Source organism: Callorhinus ursinus, unplaced genomic scaffold, assembly GCF_003265705.2.
Source record: "Callorhinus ursinus isolate GAN/ISIS: 27379988/994484 unplaced genomic scaffold, GSC_fseal_2.0 scaffold1, whole genome shotgun sequence".
Lineage (NCBI taxonomy): Eukaryota > Metazoa > Chordata > Mammalia > Carnivora > Otariidae > Callorhinus > Callorhinus ursinus.
The window spans coordinates 723,837-745,371 of NW_027397063.1; the positions used below are offsets into that span (position 1 = coordinate 723,837).

A 21,535-nucleotide genomic window follows, 5' to 3' on the forward strand; every position below is an offset into this window, starting at 1 on the left:
CGCTGGATGCAATCATCTTTCCAGGGTTGAAATCTTGTTCAAAGCGGGCTGCATAAAGCAGTTCCAATTCAGCTGCGTCATCTGCTCTTGGCTTCTTCAGGAAACGGCCTTTTCTCTAGTTAGGGCTTTATAAGCATTTATAAACCCGGTACGTACTGGCCCTGTGGTTACTGAGTTCCTTTCTCACAGTCTGAATTTCTCCTTTTATTCTACCAGATTTACTGTTATTTTATTGTAAACTGCCTGCAATGCTTTTGAGGCTAAGATGCAGGATTTGCATAAACTCATTTTGTTTTTTTGTTTAGCTATAGTATAGATTTGGGTTTTTTTTTGTTGTTGTTGTTGAAGTAGGCTCCATGCCTAGCAAGGAACCCATCACAACCGTAGATCAAGACCCTGAGATCACCTGAACTGAGATCGAGAGTCAGATGCTTAACCAACTGAGCCACCCAGGAGCCTCTATATTATGTTTTTTTTTAACTGAAGTGTAGTTGAGAAGGCTTTAGGTGTGGCACATAGTGATTCGACCACTATGCATTATGCTGTGTTCACCACAAATGTAGCATTTAAAAAATACGTTTGCTTTTAAAAAAATAAAAATAAACATAAAAAATACGTTTGCGTTTAAAAAAATCACAGGTTGACCTGCGAAGCAAGGGACACCAACAAGGAGCATGACAGCTTTTCTGGGCCCCCTCCTGGAGTCTTGATGCTGGTGCCTCTACGAAAACCCAGTGAAAACAAGAAAGCAGAGCCATGCTGGCCTGGGAATGTAAGGGGCTGCACGTAATGCTCCCATTCTCCCACCGACTCTTTCCACCAAACTTTGCTTTCCAGACCCATGAAACTTCCAGTAGCAAAATTTGAGAACAGGTGTGAGGTTTTTTTTTTTTTTTTTAATAAGCAGGGATTCACTTTCCCTAAGCACGGGAGTCTCAGTTCCTAGGAGAAAATGCCCCGGTTGGCTGAGGGAGAAGAGAAAATTCAGTTATTATGTGTCTCATCTGCCCCTTTTCATGGCGTTTGCAGCCACAAGGGGAGGACCCGTTGGTGCTGTGTGTTACCGAAGTGGCTGTAATTTACACTGAGTTTGCTTTTTGATAAATTATCACCTGTGCTTTGCTGGGTGACATTCCCAGGGCGCTCTGCTGAAGGGCCCCTGAAGTTTTTGACCCTCAGTCACTCCCAATTGTCCCATGATGCTCCTCTGCTTGTCCCTTTCTCAGGTCTCAGGCTCTGTCTGGGATTTTACTGGGCAAATCATGAGGCAGCAAATTAAATCACAATGTTTCCGTCCTCCTTCCTACACACTGGGGCGTGGGAGAAGGATGTCTACTCTGAATTTTCTAAATTACTGTGGTGGACACTGATAGCAGCCACAGTCCAGAATTTGACACTGACTTCAATTTAAATCTCATTCTGTTGGGACATTAAATGATAACACCTGATGTAGAGGTTCAAACGGTAGGGACGTGGGGCAGTGTGACTGGCCGGCTCCGGAACATTTGGGGGCAGACACGCTTTTCCATGCCTGAGGAAGGCAACTTGATCGATTTGAAAGGAGCCCTGCTTTGGGTAGACCACAGCCCATTTCCTGTGCTGTTAGAAGGAGGTAATAATATTCACCCCTAAGAGTTAGAAGGATGAAATGAAAGCGTCTTGTTCTATTCCCTTCCTTTTGACTCATCCAGGTGGGCTGTTCCTGGATCAGATCAGTCACTACCAGGCCCTGTGTGCCCACCTCCTTCTTAATCCTCAGCCAGGACCATGTGGATGCTGTTATTCTCCGGGAGGACTGTGAGAACAGAGGCACCTGCCCACAGTCACGTGGTCACTGTATGTGTCCATGTCTGTGCCCGTCTGTGGGGGGAGCCGGGGATCTGGGGCAATGTTTGAACTCGGGATGCCTGACTCCTGATGGAGGCCTCTGTTGCTTCACCATGCAAACTGCAGCTCACACAGGCTCAGCCCTGAGCTGCTAAGAGGATGCAGGGCTAAGGCTCTTCCATTTTGGTTGTGAAGGTTTTAGTCAATTTCCACAGTCATTCATTTGACCTCTTTAGCCAGCGTTTTAAAAGTGCGACCCTTTTTGTTCAGGAAATAGGAAGACAACAGGTGAGTGGGGCTCACCTGTTTGCTGTTCAGTCTCTGATCTATTGAAGTGGTTTAGACTTTTGAGTCTGCTGAGTGCTGTGTTTGTCTAATCTTCTGGAAGCTTATGGTACTAATCGCCCCAACTGGAGGTCTTATCTGATGGGCAGGAAACTGTTCACAGATGGTGACTCCCTTCCCCCAACCAGGAATGGATTTTTATATGCATAGGACGAAAAGGACCACTCCCCTCTGTTGGATGAAGATAAATTTGCTTTCAGTGGAGAAAGTTTTGTGAGCACTTCGCTCTCTAGTGGCCAACCAGGCAAAAGAGTTAAACAGTTCTACCTCATCTTACAAACTGAGGTATGAGCCAGTTTAGTTTCAAAAACTTTTATCGAGCACCCACTACATGCTGGCACAGTGTGAAATACCCAGGGTTATGAACGTGAATAAGACATCACTGCAAATCAGGTCCTTGTAAAGTGAATCACGTCGTAAATGTATTGGGATTTTATAGCTTGATGATCCGGTTTGTGTCACTCCTTTTTTAAACAGTTGAAAACTGGGACCCAGAGAGATGAAATGATGTGCCGAAGACCATAAGGCTAGTTAGGGACAGGGGAGGAAATGCCAATGAAATTCAGCAGAAGGTTATCCCCTAATTTTTATGACTTCTTATTTTGAAATAATTGCAGACTTACAAGAGTTGTAAAAATAGTAGAGTTCTTTGCTCGGCTTCCTCCAGTGTTAACATCTTACACAACCATGGATTTATCAAAACTAGTATTATCAACTAAACTACAGACTTCAGATTTCACTAGTTTTTCCACTAAAGTCCACTTAGTTCCAGGATCCAATCCAGGGTACCACATAGCATTTATTACTTTTTTTTTAGATTTAAAAAAAATTTACCCTAGCATTTAGACTGCAGTTTTTAACTTTGTGTTTTCCTATACTTGAGGCTCTTTAAGATGTTGTTAAACCAGTGACATTCCGCTGTAGTACAGCAACTGTACCCCATGCCTCTTTTGGTTTTGGAGCAGGCTGTTTCCAGAGCCAGCTGTTTGCTGGGAGGATCTTGATGAAACCTCACTTACAGCTTTTTGGATGTGTCTGAGTTCTAGACAATCCCAGCCTGTCTGATCTGGATACAAAAGGCTGCCCTCGGGGCCAGCAGCACCATAGTCTGAACCTTCTGCTACTGTTCCCTCTTGGACCTTGAGTCTCACTTCTATTTATTACTGTTGTGCATAGAGCATTCTTTGCTCTCAGGTGACTGGTTTATATGGTGAAGGACTTCGGAGTCAGAAGGACATAAATCCAGCCTCCAGCATCCCCACCCAGTTGTGGTACCTTGAGCAAGTCACTCATTTGCTCCTCTGCAAGATGGGGACAACAGCCTCCCCGGAGAGTCGAGAGGTCTAAATGTAAGAATATACACAGTGATTAGCATAGTGCATTATGTGCTGATGTGGAGAGAATAAACAAGCGGATGGACGGCATGAGGGGGAGAGTAGGCTAGCTGGGTACAGTGGAGTCTCGAATGCCAGGTAAGACACTGAACTCCCTGGTGGGCAGGGGTGGACACTGAAGGGTTTGAGTAGGGGAGCGACGAGTTCAGAGTTGACCTTACAAAGTCACGATGTGCTGGATTACAGAGAGGCTGGAAGCAGGAAACCCACAGGGAATCATCAGGAGGCTATTGTGTTAGTTCCGATGAGCGGATGAGAGCAGAATGGGCGTTTGGCCTGGATGAGGGTTGGGGTGGAAAGATGAAACTCTCAGGAGACAGTGTGGAGATGCCATCCACTGCTACAGAGGATGTGAGGTGAAGGCAGGACTCCAAGATGACTATGTTCTAGGTCCATGTGAAAAAAAGACTGATGTCATTAACTTAGCTAGAGAAATCAGGACAAAGAGGAAATTTGTGGGGAAAAAATAGAGTTGGTTTTATTCATGTTGCACTTGGGATACCAACAGAAGGTCCAGGTAGATATGAAGAAACAATGACTGTGGCCCTGTAGCCATCGGGACATCATGCCTAAAGGGGTGGCCACTGAAAACCAGAGAGCAAACGGACCACCCTGGAAGAGAATGTAGGTGAGGCCGGAGTTGGGGGCCAAGACTCCTTCTAGACCAGTGGTAGGACACCAGTTATCCTGGATCAGGTCCCAGCCATGTGACCTCATTTTACCTTAAGCACCACTTTAAAGGCCTCATCTCTAATTAGTCACATCTTGAGGTACTGGGGATAGAATTTCAACATTAGAACGTGGTTGGCGGGCGGTGGGGGGGAACACAATTCAGCCCATAACACAGAAACAGAAACAGATAATGACTTTTGAAAGAACTCAAGGTAAGAGTTTCAGAAAGGACAGGGGCTGGCTCAGATCCACTCACGCCCCTGGCCTCTTCCCCTCTCTCCAGTGATTCACAAGGAAGGAGGCTCTTGGCGGCTCCTCTTTTGTTTGGCTTCCAAAGAGGTATGTCAAGGGCGAGGGCAGAGCCCAGAGGACTGGAGAAGCCAGGGGAATTCCCCTCTTCTCTCTAGCTCTGGCAGGGTCCCCAGCATTAGCTGTTTTCTCTGGGAGGTTCCCCCTTCCACCAGGTGACCCTGGCTCTAGGCTGAGGTCACCCCATCTCTTTGGGGGTAGGTAGTGGCTTTCTGCTATTTCTATTCTCCGGGTTGCCTCACTGTCCCGTGTTTGATATGTTGGCATCTTCATTGTGCCTGTAGCCAATTTTTGGTATCAAATCCCCTCTGTTGGAATATCTAGAGTGGTTTCTGTTTACCTGACTGGTAGAGACACCAGAGTCAGAAAAGCAAATGCTGCAGAATGATGGAACGGATGGAAACTGAAAATGGTCAGATCTTTGTGTGCTGCAGGTAGAGGGGCCCAGCAGGGAAGGGGGACTGGTAACACAGGTAAGGGAGAAGAGAGCTTGTGATGCCCAGTAGGGGAGGGAAAGGAAAGTAGACCTTGTGGTCATGAGATTCAAAAGGCTGCCTGAAAGGGGTCGTAGTGTTTGCCCAGAAAAACATTCAGGAGCCATCATTTTGTGGAGCGTTTTCCTTTCTCTAAACTGCTGACATGCAGCATTGTCTTATATGGAGGGACTGATTTCTTCCTCCTGCTCTGGAGACCTACCACGCACACAGTTACATCTCTTTATTTATAGATATGCTTTTGCAGAGACTGTAACTGGGTCTCCTTCATGAGAAGAGAGATAGACACGGTGAGAGGTGGGCAAGGGTCCTCCTGCCATGGGTATTCAGTGTCCCTGTCCAGACCACAAGCCCTTCCTCAATTAGATTTCCTTTTTTTATGTACTTCAGTTGCCTAATTAAACAATTTGTATAAATCCAGCAAATTAAGCTTATCAGTATGGCAAACCTGATGTTCTCTTAGACGTTTCAATGCTGTTTATAAACTCAGTAAGATTTTAAGTTAAAAGTACCCATCTCAAGTCAGATTTAGAAGGCTGTGCCTAAAATAGACAATTCTTTAACACATTTCAGGCATACAGATACCACATACACATAGATTCCTTATTAACCCAGAAATATAAATCTGTGGTTTTGTTTCTTCTAAGCCTGTTTGTATTTGACTCAAAATTTTATTGGATTCGGAGATGGATGTTTTTTGAGAAAACAGTGACTGTCCTGGTTAATGGAGATCATTGATCATCACAGAGTTTTGCTGAGTCTTTATGAGACACCAAATCCCATCTATTGTGGTCACATCAGTGATTCTGTAATCTCAAGGAATGCAGTCACTTAGCCCCTCTCTAGATTCAGATCAAAGCATTACTTATTTCTGCTCCAGAGAAGCTTGCACTTCCCACACTGGCTGATCAGTTCTCAAATTTCATCTGATTTTTAAGATCTTTGGACCTAAGACATTGAGCACTTTGTTATATTTTTAGGACCATCTCACTCTTCAGGAGCCTTAAAACGAGATCCGACTGAATTCTGGACACTCTCTGCTTTGGAATCACAGCTCCTGGGGTCTTTGTATCGATGATTCTCCCTTGGCTCAGAAATAGCCTTCTATTTTTTTTTTTTTTAAAGATTTTATTTATTTATTTGAGAGAGAGAATGAGAGATAGAGAGCACGAGAGGGAAGAGGGTCAGAGGGAGAAGCAGACTCCCTGCTGAGCAGGGAGCCCGATGTGGGACTCGATCCCGGGACTCCAGGATCATGACCTGAGCCGAAGGCAGTCGCTTAACCAACTGAGCCACCCAGGCGTCCCTCAGAAATAGCCTTCTAAAGGAAGAATTTACAATGTACTAATTTTCATCAATAGCATAAAGGAGTCAGTACTACAAACACAATCAAATAACAAGAATTAGCAGTGCTGATTATATTCTACATTCTTTTGGAATAAACTTTTATTGTGGATCATCATGATCTCATGGCTCTTCATAAATTTGATGCATTTCAATTTCATACTCAAATTGTCCTAACCTGGCTAGTGGGGGGCCCTTTGGGTTGGCTCCTGTATCCTTCTGACATGACCCTATTTTTCTTTGAAGCTTACCTTCTTTCTGGAACGAGGTGTCCTGGTCCATCAGGCATGTCCCTAACACTTGCGCCAGCCATTTCTCCAAGGATCTCCTGTTCCTTTTAATGGAAAAAAATAACATGCATACCAGGATCTGAGCACTAGGGTGCATTTCACGGTAAAGTTGTTCTGAGGCCATCTTCATGAACAAAGCTGGAAAAGGTATTTCTTTTCCTCTTAAAGACTTAAAGACACGAGTTTACTATTTTCAGTAGTTTGAGGTGTTCCAAGTTAAAATTCTTCCCATCCTCTAATTTTATCTCCTTTTCTCTTTATTTTGATTAATAAAGTTGCTTTTTGCTTCATTTAACAATGTCCTTGTTCTTTTTAGAACAAGGTATTCACATGAGCATTAAAGCTCATATTGAATCATATACTGAATAGATACCAAGATTTTCTGTACAGTTCCTTTGGTTCTTAGTATTCCAGGATGGATGCTTAGTAATTCATTATCCCTTTCTCTCTTTCTTTTTTAAGTAGGCTCTATGCCCAACGTGGGACTTGAACCTACAGCCCTGAGATCAAGAGTCACAGGTTGCACCTACTGAGCCAGCCAGGCATCCCAGTAATTCATAATCTCTTGTTTGGTGTGGCTCTTTACATATTCATCTGATGGAGAGTTTGGTTCCACTGTTTTCATTCTGCTTTCAGCTTAAGGGTGCTGGTATTCCAATAGCTGACAGTTTTAAGTTCTTAAAAGGTGGTAGAATTTAGCAAGCGGTCCCCAGCCCCCTCCAGATAGCAAAGGGGCTGTTCCACTTTGAGATCACCTCAGTCTATCACATTCTATAATATGTTTCATTTTCTCATTACTGCGTCCACATACTGTCACTTAAAATATAGCTGTAAGATACATGTGTGTGTGAACCCTAGCCAAACTAAATGGTTCTGCCTATTATTGAATTACTAATAATATTAGAATCAATACATTCTAGGGCGCGTGGGTGGCTCAGTTGGTTAAGCGACTGCCTTCGGCTCAGGTCATGATCCTGGAGTCCCGGGATCGAGTCCCACATCGGGCTCCCTGCTCAGCGGGGGGTCTGCTTCTCCCTCTGACCCTCTTCCCTCTCGTGCTGTCTCTCACTCTCTCTCAAATAAATAAATAAAATCTTTAAAAAAAATACATTCTACACAGCTGGTAAATAAATCCTATCTTAAAACTTAGATCTTCTTTTAAAATATATGTAACATTCTCTTACCAATTTAATGTGACATATTGTTATACCAAGATTTATAATAAATTAAAATGGTTTTAACCAGTTAGCATTATCTTGACCTACTTACTGCCAGTCGTTATGTTTATTTTTACTGCAGGGAGATTGCTATTACTTTGGCATTCCATATAATTAAGAAATAATGACACATTAAATATAGGCTGTTAAGGTTTTATGTGAAAGCATCCTTTAATTCTTGGGTCACAATTCACATTTTGACTGTATTAGTGGTATATATATAGATTTTTTTAAAGTAATCTCTACACCCAACCTGGGGTTCAAACTCACAGCCCCCAAATCAAGAGTCACATACTCTTTTGGCTAAGCCAGCCAGGTGCTCCTATTATCTGTATTTTTTTTTTTTTTAAGATTTTATTTATTTATTTAGGCGGGAGAGAGAGAGAGAGAGCACGTGTACGCCCACAAAGAGGGGAGGGTAGGGGCAGAAGGAGAGGGAGAAGCAGGCTCCCCACTGAGCAGAGAGCCCCACGCAGGGCTACATCCCAGGACCCTGAGATCATGACCTGAGCTGAAGTTAGACGCTTAACCGACTGAGCCACCCAGGCGTCCCTTAATTACAAACTGTGTAGAACTTAAAGTTGTTTTGATAAATATAAAACTTCCAAAAGCAGTATTATTAGAAAAATAACCAAAGTTTATAAAAATGCAATTAAAATAATATATTCTCAGGGGTGCCTGGGTGGCTCAGTCGTTAAGCGTCTGCCTTCAGCTCAGGTCATGATCCCAGGGTCCTGGTATCAAACCCCACATCGGGCTCCCTGCTCAGCGGGAAGGCTGCTTCTCCCTTTCCCACTCCCCCTGCTTGTGTTCCCTCTCTCACTGTGTCTCTCTTTGTCAAATAAATAAAATCTTAAAAAAAATAATACATTCTCAGCTTCCTTATATAATTAATTATAAGGAGTAATTTATGGAAATGTACAAGGCATTTAATACAAAATTTTCCTATTTGGAATGAATGTTTTTCAAAGTTGGGATTCCAAAATTGATCTTTGACCAAGGGTGAGGTGGTGGTTGGTTTGATCGCTACCTTCATGGGGCCTGGCATTTGCTAATCATCAAGATTTAAAATGGCAATTTTTTTCCCCCTTTGAGGCCCTCATCACAGCCCAAGCCTCTAATTTATTCTTTTGCTGGTAGCTTGTTTCTATCAGTCCAAATTGAATTTTTCTTTTTGGGTTTAAACCAATAATAAAAAGGATTAATGGCTTAAAATAGTTTAATTTACTTAACGGTTAACTGCATATGCGGATAGTCTCCCTGACACTTTCTGGCTAATAAACACACATACCATAGACATTCAAAAAGTCAAAGAAAAGGTCTTCATGGTACAGCTTTTACCAACAAAAACCTCATGATTTCAATTAAATTTGTATTTAAGTCATTTTTACGGAGGATATTTTTTCAAACAGACAGTCATTCTTGAGACCCTGGGATCTCTGAATATCATTTGTTTTTACCACTCCAACACTGACGTGGAGGAAATAAATTCTTTTATATAAAGCAGAGACTAGGTAATTCAATTGCTAAATGTGAACTGTTTACAGTGAGAGCTATTTAAAATTCAGCATCTACTAAACGCTTCCAACTAGCCTGGGGTCCCTTCAGGAACTGTCCTATTCAGCTCTGGCCATTTGGCTGAGTTCAGAGAGCTTTCCAAATGCAGACACAGCCACTGTCAGCAGGATAGGCTTTTCCTGGGCAGGAACAGTTGATCTATTTACTGGTGGTGGAGGGGGGCAGGACAGCTCCTCTGGGTGAGGGATACTGTTGGTTAACACTCTGCCTTATCCCCAAACCATGATTTCCAGGGCAGACGAGAGACTTGGCGTCTGCTTTTCCTGTAGGAAGCCTCATCTTCCTTGAATGCCTCGTCTGTGGCCCATTCCTAGTCTGTTCTCCACGACGATTTGGAACAGTCTAGCGAAGAGTCCAGAGCAACCCAAATCTAGGGAGTGACGGAGGTGGATATCAACAATGCTGCTCAAATTTTAACGTGTTTGTGAATCACATGGGGGTTTTGTGAAAGTGCAGATGCTGACTCAGTGGGTCTGGGGTGGAGCCAGGGGTTCTGCATCTCTAGTGAGCTCCCAGGTGATGCCAACGCTGATGGTCCAGGGACCATACTTTGAGTGGTGAGGGACTGTAAGGGGTGAATCAGGTATGTACACAGTTGAGATCCCCCAATGTCCCATTTTTTTGCATCCTTCTTCTTTTCCTTTGTTCTCTGGGGACGATGAAGCCAAGCTCGATCCTTGAGCTGTTATCCTCATAAACAGAGCCTGCCATGTGCCTGTTTAACTTCTCTTACTCCTCTGCCGTCCTGTGCTCGTTCCTGGGCCTGAATGGTAACAGTGCTCCTCAGCCCAAGGGTCAAGAAGGGACCTCACCAACTTCTCAGTTCATTTTCACCCACTGTGGTCCCCATTCTTTATAACCCAGAGCTGTACAGGGGTGCCTGGGTGGCTCAGATGGTTGAGTGTCTGCCTTCGGCTTGGGTCATGATCCCGGGGTCCTGGGATGGAGCCCCACGTTGGGCTCCTGGCTCGGCGGGGAGCCTGCTTCTCCCTCTCCCTCTGCCTCTCTCCCTGCTCATGCTCTCTATCTCTGGGTCTCAAATGAATAAATAAATCTTAAAAAAAAAATGCAGAGCTGTACATACAATTGGCCCCCACCCTTCCCCATGATGTCTTCCGAGACCATGACATCTGGAAGCACCTTAGGGCAAACCTGGAAAGTTCCTATTCTGGCTCGATGCAGTTATGGTGTCTGGGAAGGTGGGGTTACAAAGCTCTTAAGGAACTTGGAAGAACTAGAGATGTTTGTGACCTTCAGGTAGAGGAGATGACCTCTTCATACCTAGCTGGAGTGGAGAGGCTGTGTCCTTAGAACCGTAATTCAGCAAACTCCAAGAACGCTATCTGAAGGGTTTCAGGGTTTATCATTTTGTAAAGCTTTTTCATTTTCTCATTCCTAACTTCTTAGCCCTGTGTTATCCTGGAAGGACTAAAGCCTTCCTCAGTGGGATTCATTCATTCCTTCCTCCAGTGACACAATGACCCAGTTTTAGGCCTTGTGACCGTGCAGGAACTCCCTTCCCAAATGCCACTGTCCTGCAGGAAAGTGGAAGATTCGGCTTCAGCCCCGCTCATCACTTATTGTCTTTCTTCTATTTCTCGTCCACTGTGATGCTTATCTTGTTTCTGAGGCCGGTTTTTGCTTTTCAGATTCTCTCTTTTAAAATCTATTGTTGCTGTATGCACTGGGAAAAAGTTCCTGTCACCTGACTGTAAATCTGAAGTTCTGAAAGTGGGTTTTCTATACCACTGTTTTAAAGCAGATGAATAAATGGTCAGGGCACTTTAAACATCTGTCGTTGGATTAAGGAAGACTTGGGAGTGGTGTACCTGATTGCTATTGCATTATGCCTTCTACTTATAGCAAAGGCCAGAGCAGGAAGCAGCACAGGGAAAATCTTTGCTATATTTCAGAATTGCTGGGGACGCTGTTTTTTTTTGCAAATTGCTTTTTATTATTTTTTTTTTAAAGATTTATTTATTAGAATGCGCACATGAGCTGGTGGGGGAGGGGAAGGGAGAGAGGGCAGGGGAGAGGAGAGCCGATCTCAAGCCAACTTCCTGCTGCATGCGGACCCTGACAGGGGCTTAATCCCATGACCCTGATCATGACCTGAGCCGAAATGAGGGGTCCACGCTTAACTGACTGAGCTACCGAGGCGCCCTGCAAACTGCCTTTTAACAAATGAGGGGGTGCCTGGGTGGCTCAGTCGTTAAGCGTCTGCCTTCGGCTTAGGTCATGATCGCAGGGTCCTGGGATCCTGCATTGGGCTTCCTGCTCTGCGGGAAGCCTGCTTCTCCCTCTCCCACTCCCCCTGCTTGTGTTCCCCCTCTCACTGTCTCTCTCTGTCAAATAAATAAAATCTTTAAAAAAACCCAAAAAACCCAAATGAGGTTCCATGGGTGAGAGCTCTGTCACCATCAGGAATAATTATGCTTCTCTTAGGAACGAGAACATTGAATCATAATTGATGAGGTTCCCTTTTTCTTCTGGTCTTAGGATGCTCACAAATTGGTGACCCACATGCGCAAGAACACCAGGCAGCCTTTTTAGTGCTGGTCTGTCTTCAACTTGTTTTCAGTCCTTATTTTAAAATATTTAGAGTACCCCCCCAAAATATATATATATAATATACAGTTGCATTGTATATATAATATATATAGTGCATTGTGAATTTATGTAATTTATTGTAAAATCATTTTTTTAAGGATTTTATTTATTTATTTGGACAGAGAGAGACAGCAAGAGAGGGAATACAAGCAAGAAGAGTTGGAGAGTAGAAGCAGGCTTCCCGCTGAGCAGGGAGTCGATGTGGGGCTCGATCCCAGGACCCTGGGACCATGACCTCAGCGGAAGGCAGACGCTTAACGACTGAGCCACCCAGGTGCCCCTGTAAAATCATTTTTGCAATAAGGTCTAGAATAATCTAATAAACCCAGTCTCACTTTATTTTCCCAGCTGGACTGGGTAGAGGCTGTATGTTAGTTGAGTAACTAACCAGTATGGTACTAGTTAATGTACACATACCCGCAGCCCCTTCTTCAATCTGGCTCCCAGCTCTCCAAGAAAGGGAGGACAGACTTTGGCTTAAACCAGCCAAATGGGCCTAATCCCTGGTCTCCAACCTTATCAACCTCCTCTTCCTAACGCCTCTTTTCTCCCTCCTTCACACCTTCCCCCACTAGTGTGGGGGCGGGGGGGGCACCCAAGCTCAGGCCTCCCTCCATCCTCACCCCTCCCTCCATCCTCACCGCCTTCCCCAGCCCGCGCGGCCTCACCCCTATGGCACGGCCTCTTCCGGCCCGCGGGAGGGCGGGCGTGGGGCGGGGCCGGGCGGGAGGGGAGAGCCGGTGGTGCGAGCGTCCGGGGCTCGCGCCCCGCCGCCGGCCGGCCGGCCATGCTCATCACGCTGTGCTACCTCTACCTGTGGGCGCGCTGGGGGCGCCGACCGGCCGCGCTCGTGCGCGCCACGGTGCAGCGGCTGCGCGCCTCGCGCTGCTCCTTCACCTTCTGCGGCGCGGCCGCGCGGCCCCAGGGCGCCCGCGTGTGCTTGAGCCGCGGCGGCCGCGTCTTCTGCGTCGGCGAGAGCCAGGTGGGCGGGCGCGGGGCCGGCGGGGTGCGGGGCGGGGCCGGGGGCGCGCGCGGGGGGGCGGGGCCGACGGGAGGCGCGGCCTCGGGGCGCAGTCTGCCGGAAACGCCGGCGGGCCCCGCGCTGCGCGAGCCGGGAGGTCTCGGGCTTGGGGTCCCTGCGGGGGCCCGGCTTCGGGTTACCTCTGCGTGCGATATCCTCGGGAGCCCGGACGGGGGGGGACCAGAGGCCCGGAGCTGCGCCAGGCAACACTGTCCCCGGCGTGCCGGGTCGACTGTATGCGGATGCATGGCTCCTGCCTTTCCAAATCTGGCGATTAGCACTGCCCACCTGGAGTGTCTTTTCTGACATCCTCTCCTCCATTGTGGCTGCATTTGGGTTGAACCTGAATTCACAGAAAGACAGCAGATCGTCAGCCTCTGTCAGATATCTCCGAGGGGACAAAACGGCCCTGTCAGTGGCGAATTTTACCAACCAGGGCGCCCCACTTTGCATCTCTTTGACTTCGGTTTGCACACAGACTTTGTTTTTGACCCAATACTTAGCCTGATAGCTGCAAGTTCAGCAGGCTCTTTCACCTGCGAGTCGTTTAGCAAAACCAATGTCCCCTTTCTGTAAAAGGGGACAGCAGTTCCATCCATTCAGCTGTTGGAGGTGGACTTGACTTGACGGTGCAGTTCTGCCCAGATTTCCACTGACATCACTAACACTGTTTTCATTAGCATTTAAATGTTTACTTTTAATCGGTTTGTTTCCCTTTCCTCTTCCCTCCGGAAAGTTGGCTCACTTTTACCATTAAAGTAAGATTTTCTACGTGTGCGAAACTATAACACCCGCGTGGGAATTAAAATCTTATCTCAGGTTTGAGTACTTTGTTGTATGCTTAAGTATGGAATTATATCGTGCTACTAGCAAATCAAAAATACCCTTCCTTGTTAGTATACTATAACACACAGAAAATGAGTAACTGTTCTCTCAGTTCTGAGAGAGTGCTTAGCTAGGATCACTTAGATGCAAGACAGCGAGACACTCATTCCACTTGAGGGCCCAATGAACTGAATAGGGCTTCATTCTCTCAAGGAACCAAGATTGAGAGAAATAACAAAATAAAGAAAAATTGAGGGGTGCTTTTTTCTATTGCAGTGGTTGACAATCTGGATTCATTTACTTAAAATAAACTTTAAGATTTGAATTAGAGGGGTGCCTGGGTGGCTCAGTCCATTAAGGGTCTGCCTTCTGCTCAGGTCAGGATCCTGGGGTCCTGGGATCTAGCCCCCCCATCAGGCTCCTTGCTCAGTGGGGAGCCTGCTTCTCTCCCTCTCCCTCTGCTGCTCCCCCTGCTTGTGCTTTCTCTCTGTCAAATAAATAAAGAAAATCTTAAAAAAAAAAAGATTTCAATTAGAGTAAACATTTTGGACATTCAAAAATGTTGGGATGTAAATATTTTTAATTTTCTTGGAAGACAGTTTTACTTTTTGAACATCTCCATGACTTTACTGATCTGCTAACTACCATAACTATAACCAGGGCTTTTCAGCTTTTTTCCTACCGCTCCAGCCTACTCTGGGGGTACCACTGCCAAGCTAGCTTTGGGTTTTCAGGGATTCTGGAACCTGATGCTATGCTCCTGCTCTTTGAAGTTAACTTTGCCTCACCGTAGAGTTGCTCAGATACTATTGTCTCAAGGAGATGTTCCTCATTCTTCACACTAGATGGGATGGGCCTGCGCTGTGCCCTCATACACTTTAAATCACCCTTCATATATCTAGTTTTTATCTTTTTCTCCCTAGGAATTGGGTCTTTTTAGCTTAGCTTAGCAGCTTGCCCTGTGATAGTCACTCAGTATTTCAGTGAATGAAGGAGTGGTTAGTGGTTGTTGGGTTTCAGCTCTGTTGGGTAAAGCCTGTGATTGGAAAACTTGACTGTGATTAGCTCCTGTTGATTTCAGCTATGAAATATGGTGGGCCTAATGATTTGGTTTGCTAGCTACCTTGTCAGTCTACCTGGACTAAAGTAACTTTACAGAAATGAATTTTACGTCTTTGTTGTCTCCTTACTTCATATATTTAGAATCAGATGCATAGAATGTGTAGTGTATATAATTGAAGTTCCCACAGAAATGGTAACTATAACCAAAGAGTTTATACACACTGGAAATTTTAAGCTTTTTGTTTAATATACACATGTTCTGTGTTTGAGTAAGGTGGACAATCTTTTTTGTTGTTAACTGCTATATTTATTTTTTATTTTTTTAAGATTTTATTTGAGAGAGAGAGAATGAGAGACAGAGAGCATGAGAGGGGAGAGGGTCAGAGGGAGAAGCACACTCCCTGCTGAGCAGGGAGCCCGATGCGGGACTCCATCCCGGGACTCCAGGATCATGACCTGAGCCGAAGGCAGTCGCTTAACCGGCTGAGCCACCCAGGCACCCTGTTAACTGCTATACTGATAATTATGATAACCCATGGAGAGGTGTTTTCTCTCCCCCAAATTTTCGTTCATTAATTAGTTCAGTCGATATTTATTAATAGTCTACTATGTGCCAGGTTACTAGGCCAGGTGGAAACGCCTTCTGATCCTCCCAGATCAAAAGGGCAGATGTGAATTGGTAAACAGGGTGTGGAGCCTGACCTTTTTTTGGTGGTGATAAAAGGGCTCACCCCTGCAGCCTTAGATGTCCGCTTTTCTGCTCTGGATATACATTGTTTTTAGTGGTTTAAAGCCTTTAAAATTCACTTACTGTCCTTTTAGAGAGGTTTCAGGAGGGAGAGCACAGATAAACGGACAAATCCAATCTGATAACCAATGCTGATGCTATCTATAATGGCTAGAGGAAATGGAAGAAGAGTTCTTCAGGTTTCTATTAGTAATGGGTTTCTTTTGACCAGCATGCACTCCTGAGCCTCCTCACCTTTAAATGTGCTTCTGAGTTGTGAGTTGGGAAGCTCCTCATGCTGCAAGCAGTAAGGAATGGTGGGGGTAAGCCCAGCTTCAGAATTAATGGTAGGTCACACATATCTAGAGATGTTAAAATTGTCATGGATCATAGAAGGGATCTTGCAGGTGTTTAAATAGTCACAGTTTAACCAGAGGCTCAGGGTTAATGTGGTCTGTAGGAGGAGAGCATCCGATTAACTTATTTAGATTCCACCTGGAATTACAGAGGAGGGGAGGTCCCAGATGTTAATATAAGTGACAGTTGTGATTTGAAGTGATATTGAATCCCCTTTTTGTGTGTTTCTTTCCCTCTGCCCAGTCCATTGATGACTTGAACAAATGGGCCCTGTTTCTTGTCTCTCCTTTTATACTTGAAGCAGAACACATAGCATTTGTGACAGAGAGCATTTGGGTGCAAGGTGAGAGTTTACGGAGACCGGCTTCCTCTTCAGAAACCGTGAGTAAAATGTTTTTCACTTGTGTCCCAAAAGGAAATGATGTCTTAACCAAAAGTAAATTTGTTTTTTCCCCTGTTCTTTCCTGGCCTTTGTGACCCCGTTTCTTTTGTGGACATTTTGGGTTAAAAATGTATTATTAAAATCATTTTCACCTGTTTCTTTTTACTTTTTTTAATGTGGCTGCTAGAAAAAGTGCCTGGGTGGCTTGTGTTTGTGGCTCACATCATGTTTTCACTGGGCAGCGCTGCTGGAGGGGCATCTAACCCATCCCTCCACTTCTTCAAATCGGCCCGAGTGGTTAACTCAGATCGCCAGGCACTTCCTAGACATCTCCCCTGGAGTATTCTGAAAACACTTCAAACTTAATGACTTGTCTAAAAGTAGTTGCTTCTATTTCTCTGCTGGAAAAGAAAGAGAGTCTCAGAGGAACACCCCAGCCTGTTCTTCCTCTCACCTCCTGCGTCTTTCCCGCCACGCAGGTCCAAATTCTACTGATGCCCCTTCCCTGACCGTCTCCACTCGCCTCCTTCATTACCACTCCTTGTTTCATGCTCAGCCTCAGATCTTCTGGTCTAAACCATGGAAATGTCATCCTGTCTTGTGTCTGTGGGTTTTCTTCTTGATGGCCAGAGTTCTCTTTCTAGACACAAATCCAGGGAAACACACTGTGGCTCAAGCTTCAGGGGGCGCCTTCTCACCAGACATGGTCATGCCCTGAGGCCCGTGGAAGTCTGACCTAAGCCCCTCTTGTGGATGTCTTCCCCTTGGGTATCTGTGATGAGTCCTTGCCTTGCTGCCTTCACTGAGCCACCCTGTGATCCCTGCCTGCCACTTGGTAATCCAGGAGGGGTTTTGCTGATGATAGCCACTGTCACTGGATTTCCATTTTACAAACACCATCTTTTTTTTTTTATTAAAGAGTTTTATTTATTTATTGAGAGAGAGAGAGAATGGTAGAGAGAGAGCATGAGAGGGAAGAAGGTCAGAGGGAGAAGCAGACTCCCTGCTGAGCAGGGAGCCCGATGCGGGACTCGATCCTGGGACTCCAGGATCATGACCTGAGCCGAAGGCAGTCGCCAACCAACTGAGCCCCCCAGGCGCCCTACAAACACCATCTTTAAGCCATTGTATTGGGATGAGAGAAAAGGAAGAGAGGAGGAAGACTAGACAAAAATTGACTAGAATTCAAGGTAGACTGAAATAAGGGCCATGAGATCGGTAAAGATATTTAAAGGAGAGCAAGAAACTGTGTTTGGGGGGGCGCCTGGGTGGCTCAGTCGTTGAGCGTCTGCCTTCGGCTCAGGTCATGATCCCAGGGTCCTGGGATCGAGCCCCACATCGGGCTCTCTGCTTCTGCCTCTCCCACTCCCCCTGCTTGTGTTCCTGCTCTCAATCTCTCTCTCTCTCTGTCAAATAAATAAATAAAATCTTAAAAAAAAAAAAAAAGAAACTGTGTTTGGGACTCAGAAGGGGCTTAAGGTTTGGCAGGTGGTCTGAGAGCTGCCAGTGTGCCGTGACGTTCCATTCCCTCCTGATGTTTTATCGACTTAGGATGATGGTAATAATACCATTTATCCAGCCCCTGCTAGGCATTTTACATACATTGCTGCAATGCTTACAATTCTGTACGATATTATTCTTGTCATTTTATTTTATTTTATTTATTTATTTATTTTTTTAATAAGATAGTTTTTTTTTTTTAAAGATTTTATTTATTTATTTGAGAGAGAGAGAGAGAGAAGGAGAGAGAGAGAGCACGTGAGAGGGGGGAGGGTCAGAGGGCGAAGCAGACTCCCTGCTGAGCAGGGAGCCCGATGCGGGACTCGATCCAGGGACTCCAGGATCATGACCTGAGCCGAAGGCAGTCGCCCAACCAACTGAGCCACCCAGGCGCCCTATTCTTGTCATTTTAAAGAGAAGAAAACTGAAGCCCTAAGATAAATTCTTTCTTCCTTCCTTCCTTCCTTTCTTTCTTTCTTTCTTTTCTTTCTTTCTTTCTCTCTCTCCTTTCTTTCTCTTTTTTCTCTCTCTCTCTCTTTCTCTCTTTCTCTCTCTCTCTTTCTCTTTCTCTCTCTCTTTCTCTTTCTCTTTCTCTCTCTCTCTTTCTTTCTTTCTTTTCTGAGGGATAAGGAGAAGCAGGTTCCCCACTGAGCAGAGGGAGCCCAGATGCGGGACTTGATCCTAGGATCCGGGGATCATGACCTGAGCCGAAGGCAGATGCTTAACGACTGAGCCACCCAGGTGCCCCTTAAAGGGCATTTCTAAAGCCACCATCTGCTAAGTGGCAGATAAAGTTTTAGCCAGTGTCCGTACCCTTTTTAGGAGCCAGAGGAATGCATTAGTAGTTTTAAAGAGATCTAGACATAGCTGTTTTCTAGTCGTAACAGCAAAGCTTATATTAACCTGAGGCCAATCCAGCAATGCTTGTAGCTCTTCTCCTGTGTTTGGTAGAAAGATGCCAACTGGTGATGTGAAGGTTTTTGGTGAACTCAAGCGTAATTTTTATACGCAGAAGAAAAGACTATTCAGAAACTTCCTTTTTGTTTAAAACAATGATTTTCAATGTATTAAAATTACAAATTATCAATTAGGTTGAATTGTGAAATGGCCAATATTGGCTTTTTTTTTTTTTTTTCTTAACCTATGAAGAGTCCATTCATGGTAACCTAACTGTTCTGATTTGGGCTTTTAAGTCCTAATTTGCCATTCTTAGAAATTTAGCAAAAGTTTGTGATCACGTTTGGTGGAATTTCTGGATAATATTTGTCCTGTTTAGAAGCTCAAATATCTTAAAACATTGTAGTTTATTTTGGGACTCTAGCTGCACAGACTTGGATTAATCCTAATCCTTGATCAAAACGTATTCTCATCATTGGTTCATGTATGGCCCTCATTCGCTGATGAATTTGAAATTATATAATAAATACACATGAATTCACCACTGAGTATGGAAATGGAACGTGTGTACCTGTGTGATCCCCCAGAGTCTGTCCACCTATTCTGCCCCCCCCGCCCCTATCTTCTCCCTCCCCAAACCAATTTCTTTTTAAGTACATAAGTCATCTGGGTGAACAAACATCATCTTTTTTTTTTTAAATAAAACTTTTTTTTAAATGTTTTATTGATTTATTAATGAGAGCCAGAGAGAGAGAGAGAGGCAGAGGCAGAGGCAGAGGGAAAAGCAGGCTCCCCGCCTAGCAGTGAGCCCGATGCGGGACTCGATCCCAAGAGCCCGATGCGGGACTCGATCCCAGGACCCCGGGATCATGACCTGAGCCGAAGGCAGACACTTAACCATCTGAGCCACCCAGGTGCCCCCTAAATAAAACTTTTATTTCAGAAAAGTTGCAAAGATAATGTAGAGTTCCCATATATCCCAGTTTCCCCCATTAACACATCTTATGGTATCTTTGTTATAACGAACCAATATTAATATGTTATTAAATAAAGTTCACCCTTGATCTCATTTCCTTAGTTTTTACCTAATGTCTTTTTCAAAATGTTCCAAGATCCCATCCAGGATACAGCATCCCGTTTAGCTGTCATTTCTTCTCAGGCTCCTCTTGGATGTGACAGCTTTCTCAGACTTCCCTTGTTTTTGATGACGCTGAGACAAACACCATCTTTCTGAACACTTACATAATTCTTATCAATTATTAAACTTAGAGTAAGCTTGATGCTTTCTTAGATATGCTAATATTACTTGTATATTTAGTAAGATTTCAACTTAAAACCAAGGCCAAAATTTCTTAAAATATTGCCATTACCTAAAATAGGCACAGGTTCCTCCTTAACACAAAATGTGACTGCTGTGTTCTTGATTTCCTAAATTGTTGTTCCTTAATTGGACATCTTTATGGGGTTCAAAGACATAGAGCATCTGAAGGAACATAGTTACTGTGGTAGAGGCTAAATTACTGTAACAGAGACCCAGAACTGCTTGGGAGCAAAAAGCTAGAAGCTTCTTTCTCCCTCGGGGAGGTGGTTCTGCTCTGTAAGGCCATCCAGGGACCCAGTTCCCTTCTGTCGTGTTGCTCTGTTCTCTCCCCTCTGCCAGCCTCATTCACTCTCTAGGTAGAGGCTGGTTTGTACTACCCTGACACTGTTGTCAACCTTATGCACATTCTAGCCCTCCAGGTTGGGGGTAGGGGTGGGCAGCCACCTTCCTCTTTAAAAACTCTGATCCAGAAGTTTCACAGGCCACTCATGCACCTGTTCTGTTAGCTGCAGGGCAGGCTGGGAACTGTAGTCTTAGCTGGACAGTCATGGGTTGAAGGGAAGAACGAAAGACTAGATATTGGGAGATAATTAGCATTTTTCACAGTTATCATTTCATTTAACATATGTTCTAATGAAGATTTAATTAAGATCTTGCTTAATGGCAACAACTTATTTCTTAATTTTCTGAGATAGAAAGATGCCTGCCCACCCAGCAAGACAGCTACTGTCCAGATAATTCATTTTATTTATGATCAGAGGGTTTGGTGGATCTTGCAGTCAGGAGCCGGAGACATTCAGAGCTATTTTTTTGACCACTCTGGCTATTACACCATACTTCATTTTATAAGTTGGGCTTTAAAACTTATAAAGGAATCGGTCTCAGGCACCTGTCTGGGCTCAGTTGGTAGAGCATGTAACTCTTGATCTCAGGGTTGTGAGTTCAAGCCCTGCATTGGGCATGGAGCCCACTTTAAAAAAGAAATTGAGGGGCGGAGCAAGATGGCAGAGGAGTAGGAGACCTGGATTTCCTCTGGTCTCAGGAATTCAGCTGGATAGGGATCAAACCATTCTGAACACCTACGAACTCAACAGGAGATCGAAGAGGAGAGTAGCAACAACTCTCTGAACACAAAAGCGACCACTTTCTGGAAGGTAGGACGTGTGGAGAAGTGAATCCGAGGCGATATTTGGGAGGATAGACGGCGGGGGAGGGGGCCTCCGTCGGCCGCTTCTGGCAAGTGCTAGAGCCGCGGAGCACAAAATCGGAACTTTTAGAAGTCGGCTCTGCTGAGCGACTCGCTCCAGTGGCTAAGCCAGGGGTGGAATCCTCCCGGGACAGTGTGGTCTCAGGACCCTCGGGG

General features: G+C 45.0%; 1 protein-coding gene across 5 annotated transcripts in view; it reads left to right on the forward strand.

Annotated features, from left to right (window-relative positions):
* HLCS (holocarboxylase synthetase) overlaps positions 1-21,535 on the forward strand; it is a 229,498-nt gene that overhangs the window by 834 nt on the left and 207,129 nt on the right. For 2 of the 5 annotated variants that reach the window (XM_025871545.2, XM_073890678.1), the window contains exons 1-2: positions 12,810-13,062; positions 16,316-16,453. In XM_025871545.2, the coding sequence (XP_025727330.1) occupies positions 12,868-13,062; positions 16,316-16,453 (333 nt within the window). In that variant the 5' untranslated portion in view covers positions 12,810-12,867. Of the gene's footprint in view, positions 1-12,809; positions 13,063-16,315; positions 16,454-21,535 lie in introns of those variants that run through there. The other 3 variants (XM_073890607.1, XM_073890584.1, XM_025871546.2) reach the window with 2 other exon arrangements.